Below are 8021 nucleotides of genomic sequence, written 5' to 3' on the forward strand. Positions count from 1 at the left end.
GAGAACTATTTTTACTCGGGGTCAGGCTTGTGCTGAAGCCTGCTCCCAAAGGCTACAGATTGTTCAATTTTCAGTCTATATGTCAGCTACAAGTGATGGCTTGATTTATTGTTTGGTGGATTGTTTCGACTTTTAAAAGTGATGGAGAAAATGTTAGTAATACAGGTTAAATTTTAAAGTGTGTGACTTTTATTCTGGAGCACAATTGTCAAACATTTAACAGCACACCCATTCCTAGGGGATGTATGAACATTTTTATTAAGAGGACTCTTTATGTGAACCCTCAAACCATGAATAATCCTATTATTCTATATGCTGAGCCACAGTTGAGACAGAAAAAAGGAGATATTTGCCTAATTTCCATAAATTGCATCTAAAATAGGATTTGAACTTGAATCTTCCTGATGCCATGTCTACTCTAACTACTGTGACATCTAATTACCCTATTGTTCATTATAGCTGAGCTTCTAAGGGAATAACTGAAACAAAACCTGATATAAGCCTCCAAGATCAAGAGCTAATCTCTCATTTCTCTTAGTTATAGTATATGGTACCCCAGAAGTCAGTAAATTCACTTACCCCAGGTAAGTGAGAGAGAAAAAAGAGAAAATGGAGATAGTGGGGTTGTATTCGAGAGGTTGTTTATTTGTATTAGAGGGGTTAAGACTTTCAGTATAGAGAGGGGGAAAGAGTGGAGACCTCCCTTCTCAAAGCAGGGTTCAGAGGAGATGACTGATGTTTAGGGTTGACTCAGAGAGAGGAGAGGGGGTTTGAAGATTTTCCCTATTCTGCCTTCTCTCCTTAGCTAAGGCTGCTCTCCCAGATTCACTCTTGTCCCTCTTGTCCTCCCTCCACTATTTGAGACCCAAAGGGTCTCCACTTGATTTGTTCACTCACACACAGCTTGGGGAAAAGATAACTATTTTAATGTCAACTCAATCAGGGTAATACAAAGAATAATTAGCAGGGAAAGAATGGGAGAGGGAAGTGGGGAAAAGGGGGTCCCTGTCTCTATCTAAACCCTTTTCTTTCCCTCCTCCTGTTTGGGGGGAACTCAAGCCTTGGCAGCCTGAGCCCCCTGAAGGAAAGTCAGGTTGACTCACCCTGGGTTTGGCCCCTTGGCCACAGTTCAGACTCAGGACAACAGAAGCTGAAGTAAAGCCAGACAGAGATTTAAAATGTCTTTCTCAGATTTCCTCTTCAATAGTCTTTTCAATTGGGAAATGTTGGGGGGAAATATTTCCAGTCATGAGCAGGAAAAAGTGGGTAACCTTCAGGAGAAAGTCTTTTTCAACCTTCTCTCTTCAGCTTCTCCTGACTGAGAGACCAACTCCTCTACCAGCCAGAGTCTTTTCCTCCTCCAGAATCCCAACTCCTGGGGCCCCTCCCACGTCAAGGGGATCAGTTCCACACACTCTTCAGCCTGGCACTTTTCTTATGTGCTACCCTCTGTAACAAGGTAAAAGAACTAGAAGAAAAGTCCTGCTTCAATCAGCCCAGGAGATATAGATATGATACCCTGGAGGTTGTTGACATTATCCCCTTTTTGGTAGGGAAATATAGGGACATTACCTAGAGTTCACAAAATAAAACTGGAAGAAGGAAACTACAATTGAATGGAAAGGGTGACTTGTAGGCACTCCTTTGAGAGGCCAAAATAGTGTTTGGAAATGGATATTGTTTTCATTTTTTATTATATACCCCAACATGAGAAGAAATATTATTTCTTCTGCTTATTGAAGTATAATGATAAATATTTTCAAAACAACTTCCATGCAAAGAATTGAGGCTTCTGCACTAACACCTTTTGCTAGAGATAAAATGGTGTAGAAATTCTATGAAGAACCTGGCAAGACCTTTCAAATCAAGTCATCATACATTCTGATAATTAATGACTTCATTAATTAAAGAAAAAGCTAAGGATGAACTATATGGAAAAATACTATTCTGGAAAAAGAAATTAAGATAGCTAAAAACATGTAAATTATGTAAAGGCTTCATACTTTTATATCATGAACATGTTTTTCCCAAAGAAGAATTTTTGTGTACTAGATATGGAAAGCAGCAAATGACAACACAAAGAATAAAATTGACTACATTTTAACATTAAAGAAAAGACTTCTTATTGCCATGAGGGGTTATCCATGAATTGGCTATCTGGGCTCAGCTGGATCACTGACTCATCAGAACTAGGATCCAAATTTATAATAAACAAGAAGAAAGGATAGTAATGAGAAAATACATGATAAACAATTGAGTTTACGCTGTCATTTTAAAAAATATATCAAAAATCAAAAATGAGAAATGGACAATAGAAATATAAATGAACAATTAAAAATACACAGAATATGGGGGCACCTGGGTGGTTCAGTGGATTGAGAGCCAGACCTAGAGATGGAAAGTTATGGGTTCAAATTTATGTTCAGATACTTCCTAGCTGTATGACCCTGGACAAGTCACTTAAGCCCCATTGCCTAGACCTTACAATTCTTCTGCCTTGGAACCAATACACGATATCAATTTTAAGGCAAAGAATAAGGGTTTAAAATAAAACAATAAAAATACACAGAATAGAGTAGAAGGAGGTTCAGAAAAAAACAAAGACAAGAAGGGCAGAACTGGAATTACTATTGCTCAATTTAATATACCCTTTTTTTTAACCCTTACCTTCTATCTTGGAATCCTTACCAAGTATGAGTTCTAAGGCAGAAGAGGGATAAGGGCTAGGCAATTGGAGTTAAGTGACTTGCCCAAGGTCACATAGCTAGGAAGTATCTGAACCCAAATTTGAACCCACATCCTCCTTTCTCCAGGTCTGGTTCTCTATCCATTGAGCCACCTAGTTGTCCTGATATATCTTTTTTTAAAGCAAGTATATATTAGAGATTCATCTTTTCATATGGTATTCTTGGGGGGTGTTGTATATAGTAACGTTCAAGTTTGCTGGTATTTAAGTTAATGAAATCATAAAAAGTTTAAAAATCAATCCCAGGATATATTTTTAAATGTCACTTCAAGTGCTGGTTTCTCCTCTGTAGACCTGAGCAGGTCCAGTTGCTCTTTCCTACTCTCTCTTAAATGTCATTTACATTTCCTGATGGAGGACACATCTAATACTAAGGTATTAAAGTCCAAATGTGATCATTAATAACAGTTGACATGTTAATAGCACTTTAAGGTTTGCAAAATATTTTCACATATGTTTTCTTATTTGCTCCCAATAATAGCTGATATGTATATAGTGCTTTAAGTTTTGCCAAGTCCTTTACAAACATTTTCTTATGAGTCTTCTTCTGAGTCAAATGGCAACTTTATGAAAGTAATGAAGGACCTTTCCTGATTCCCCCAGTTGTTATTGATTACTTCTCAAAAATTACATTCTATTTATTTTGATCCTATTTTGTTTTTAATAGTTTATATTCATTTTTTGTTTTTAATAGTTTATATTTTGTTTTTAATAGTTTATATTCAAGTCCTTGAAGGCTGGAATTATTTCCCCTTTTTGGCTTTATCTCCTCTTCCTAACACATAGCAGCACTTGATAAATTGTGAATAATTCTTTACTTATTATCCTTATTTCACAAGTAAGAAAACTGAAGCTCAGAAAATTTAAGGAAAATCACAGCCCATAATCTCAAAGCTAGTATTGTTGGCAGACTTTGATCCATGGTCCTCCTGACTCAATGCCCAATACACTAATGACTATATTGATATGTCATTCTTTTATCATGTATGATGAGACACTAATTTCAATGAGTAATTCAGACGCTCATGAAGTACTCTCACAGTTTAGATCAATAAATCTGTTCCATGATGTGTCTATTTGTTGTCCATTTTCCAGTTTAATCTGTAAGTGTTCTTAAAATGGTTTAAGGTTCTGGTTTAAGGGTCTCAAGCCAAACATTTTTTTCAGGCTCTTTTTCCTCCCCATTATTTTTGACTAGTTATCACTTCCACCAGAAAATTTTACAAATAAGTTCATATTCTTAACCTTTGAAGCCTTTAGCTGCAATGCACCTTTTGTTTGTCAAAGATAATCAATTGTTTTCTGAGCTCTTTTGCCTCCCTCCCTCATGATGGTGAATATATAAATGTCAAATGCTCCTAGAAATACTAAACAAAGCCCATGTCCTTTACCCTTATTGTTTTCCACCTTTCAGAATTAACTTGTTTGAATAAATGGAGTTAACACTGTAGTAATTATGCCAATAGTATCTCCTTGTCTACTCTATCCTTTCCTTTAAAAGGTTGTTGATTTTGACATTTGTTATAACAGGTTGACAGCTTGACTTCATGAAGATTACTAATTCTGGAGTGGTTGTTTTTTTTTCTCTCTAAGAATCATTTTTGTAAAAATATGCAATGTTCTTCATTTTCTAAAGAAAGCATTTGTGATATAAATACATGAAGTTTCTAAATAATAACAAGTTTTCATTTTTAATTCTTAATTCTGAATTCTATTTTACAATATGCTCTGACCTTTCCTTTCCCAGTCTTCACATGGAGGTCACCAAGTCAACATTAACAAATTCCCTCTAGAATTTCTCTAAAATTTCATCTGGTGCAGAATATGTTAATATATGGGCCACAATTCGCTTCATGGTGATCTATTTGCTTACATACATCCCTTAGAGCTCTAGAGCTGTGATTTTATAATCCAGTCCAGATAGTCCAGATATAATATTTCTTACTGAGTCTATAATGAAACTGACTCACCCAATTCGATTTTTACCCTTTGCAAAGAAAACATGTAAGCCATCATATCATTTTGCTTTAAATTCATTGGGTCTTCTGATGTTATTTCTATCAAATATTAATGGGAATGTAGTTGAGTGCCTCCAAAATTATGTCAACTATGTCATTGGACAAAGATCTGACATTTGAATTAATGTTTGCACATACTCCAAAACATCGTGTGATTAATTTTAGCATCTTTTCTTACTACTGATTGCTTTAGAAGAGGACCACATGAGATGAAGAAGCCTGTTTTATTATCTGTTCAAAGGCTCCCATAGCCAATGAATACACCATCATGAGGCCAAACTCCTTGTTAGACTTTGTTAGCCTGACCTTCAGAGAGGACATATTTTGTTGTCACAGACTATATAAACAGTCTTTTTAACTTAACTTTTTAGTTAAAAAACTAGTTAAAAGTAGAATCTGATAGATTTGGTTGTTTTCTAAGAGAACCTTTGAGAACCCAGAGTCAACTTATACCATGAGAAGGTATCAGAATCAGTAAATAAGATTGTAACATTTTCGTAATTTCTTAAAGCCAAAGAGATGGCTTATGGAGACAGGAAAACTAGATTCAAGTTAGCTGTTTGAATCAGGCTTTAGAGGCCATTAAACTCCCCAATTCCCCCAGGCAATTCTCTAAACCTATAAGCTACAATGCAGGTACTTTTTCTGTGTTTTTACAAGGATTCCTCTCATTGGGAATCTCTTATTTCAAAGAAATCAAGAGGTGGGTCCAAAATAAAAAGGGACCTCCTCCTAATGATCTTGTCAAGGAGGTAGAGCAAGTCTGATTGCCCCCATTCCTGCATAAAATACCCAACTTCGATGCATAATAGATAGAGAATTTGGGCCTGTGTTCAAATCTATCCTCAGGTGCATTGTAGCCATGTGATCTTCAGCAAATTATTTGAACCTCCGTCTGTCTCAATTTCCAAATAAGGACAAAAATTGGGGATAATAATAGCACCTTCATCCTAGGGTTTTGTGAGAATTACATGAGATAATATTTGTAAAACATCTAGCAAAGTGTTTGCAAATATTCGGCACTCAATAAATGCCTGTTCTCCTCCCTTTTCTTTCCCTTCTCCTTTCTTGCAGAACTCACAAGATTATCCCCACCAGAATATCTACTTTATCTGATTAGTTTATCATTTCCCATGTTCTCCATCTACCCACTGATGCAATGTTGTTGGCCTTACTCTGAATTACTTCCATTAATTGCTCTATGTATCACCCGCCTCAAGCTCCCCAACCATCTCCCCAAAAGAAACTGTAGACACTTGGGAAATTGAAACCCTAGTCCAGGGCATCCTATAGGGTTGCCAATATTTTTCCCACAATACTATGGTCACATACATGCACATAGTCTTTCAAGGCTATGGAATACAATGTACTGAATGTTGTTTTGTGTACCATTTAAAAATAAACATAGTAGCTACATACTAATTCAAGCAAGTAAACAGTAGCATTTCAAAGACCCCAGAGGGCATTCCCTAAATATCACTTACAATTCTTGGTAAAGACTCAGTTCATCCAGCGATCTGTAACGTATACCTCGGCGGCTGGTTGATGTAGCTGTTACAGAGGACTCCATTGCCCTGCCTCCCTTTGGCTAAAGGTCAATCTGGAAAAGATAGTCTGTATTATGTGCCTCTACTGGCTGAAGTCCTTTCCCAGTGTCCTACATCTCTAGTCCCAAGTCCCTCAGTGGATCCCATGTCTGGTGGCTCAGAATGGTGAAGTGTCAATGCTCTCTGACAGAATGCACAGCACCCTCCCCCAAAAAAGGGCTTGGTCCACCCAGAGTAATTAGAAACTCCATCCCATATCCTCCACCAAACTTTCTGCTCTTAATCTTAGGGCTAGAACAACTAGCTTTGCTTCCTACCAAGGCTGATCCCCCTGCCTCCTGCCCCATCACCTCTGGGTCAATTAGCCACTTATATTCTCAAAGCACAGAGGAGACCAAGAGCTACACAGTCTAGTCTATCACATCACACAATCATTCTCTAGCTGTTCAATACTTGTGAGTCTCATTTCCCCAACCCAAAAATAACGTACCATCCCTTCTTAGGTAGATATTAGCTTTGCAGTTATAGCAGAGGAGTTAAATCCATGGTAGGTTCAGGCTGATTACTGTTTTCACTGGGATTGGGATTCTTATCCAAAAGGGACAGACTGGAAGTGGGTCATTGATCCAAGATCTGTGATTGGGCAGGCTGGCATGGAAGGTTTCAGCAAGGGTACGTCACTCAATAGGAGTGCCAGGAAAGAACAATTTTAACAGTGAGCTCTTTTGATAGAGAATCTCTGAAATCTGAGGTCTTTGATTCTGGAGAGCTTCAGTTCCCCTGAGTAAAAATAGTCCTTTTGACTCAGCCTCAAAACTTCAATGTGTCTGTTTGAGAACTGGAAGAGAGAAAATCTGGACTGTACCTTCCAGCTGACCTGAGGATTGGAGTGAGATTGATATGCTCTGGGTTTGTCGAGAGTGGACCTCTTCTCCCCAGAGACTGATATTATCACAGCACAGGAGGGTATCAATAACCCTGCCTGTCACATCTACTGGATCCATGACTAAGAATAAGATTATCAACTTTTCTGAGTCTTAATTCTCTTATCCTAAAATGGGAATGATTCAGCATATATCATCATGCATACACATAGAGAGACCATTTTTGAATCATGACATAGGTTCAGGTCCTGCCTTTTGTCATAAACTAGCTGTATGAGCCTAGACAAATCTCTTTTCCTCTAAGAGCAATGGGCAACTTCCCAACATGATAAGTGGCAAAGAGGTGACTGACTGCATTGGCAGAGGAAATTCCTCATAAGGAGAATTTTTAAGATCATAGAACTAGTCAAAAAAGATTATGTCAACACATACCCCATAAGGCTACTGTTAGGCTGAGGTGAAATAATGTGGGTAATGTATTTTATAAGCATCTATATGGTACAGTAGTGGATAGACCTAGCCTCAGACTAGCTGTGACCCTGAACAAGTCACTTCACCCTGTTTGCCTCAGTTATTCATCTGTAAAATAAGAGAAGGAAATAGCAAATCACTCCAATATCTTTACCAAGAATACTTCAAATGGGATCATAAAGAGTCTGACACAACTGAAACAAATGAACAACAAAAGGTATTTTGCAATTTTAAAAAATCAATCACAATTGTTAGCTAACAGATTAATAACTCTATTAAAAAAGGAAATAGCCTACTTCTGGGGGATATCTTGTATAATCCATACTCTGCAGTCTCTTCAAGTCTAAAATAGACC

The 8021-nt window shown here is 37.4% G+C and overlaps 1 protein-coding gene across 1 annotated transcript in view; it reads right to left on the reverse strand.

Moving 5' to 3' along the window:
• Positions 1-6946, reverse strand: part of LOC107650799 (inaD-like protein) — a 71009-nt gene extending 64063 nt beyond the window's left edge. The window contains exons 1-2 of the mRNA XM_056815408.1: positions 6802-6946; positions 6249-6364 (exon numbers count right to left, since the gene is read on the reverse strand). Of these exons, the coding sequence (XP_056671386.1) occupies positions 6249-6334 (86 nt within the window). The 5' untranslated portion in view covers positions 6335-6364; positions 6802-6946. The remainder of the gene's footprint in view (positions 1-6248; positions 6365-6801) is intronic.
• Positions 6947-8021: the final 1075 nt, after the last annotated feature.

This window comes from Monodelphis domestica, chromosome 1 (assembly GCF_027887165.1).
Source record: "Monodelphis domestica isolate mMonDom1 chromosome 1, mMonDom1.pri, whole genome shotgun sequence".
Lineage (NCBI taxonomy): Eukaryota > Metazoa > Chordata > Mammalia > Didelphimorphia > Didelphidae > Monodelphis > Monodelphis domestica.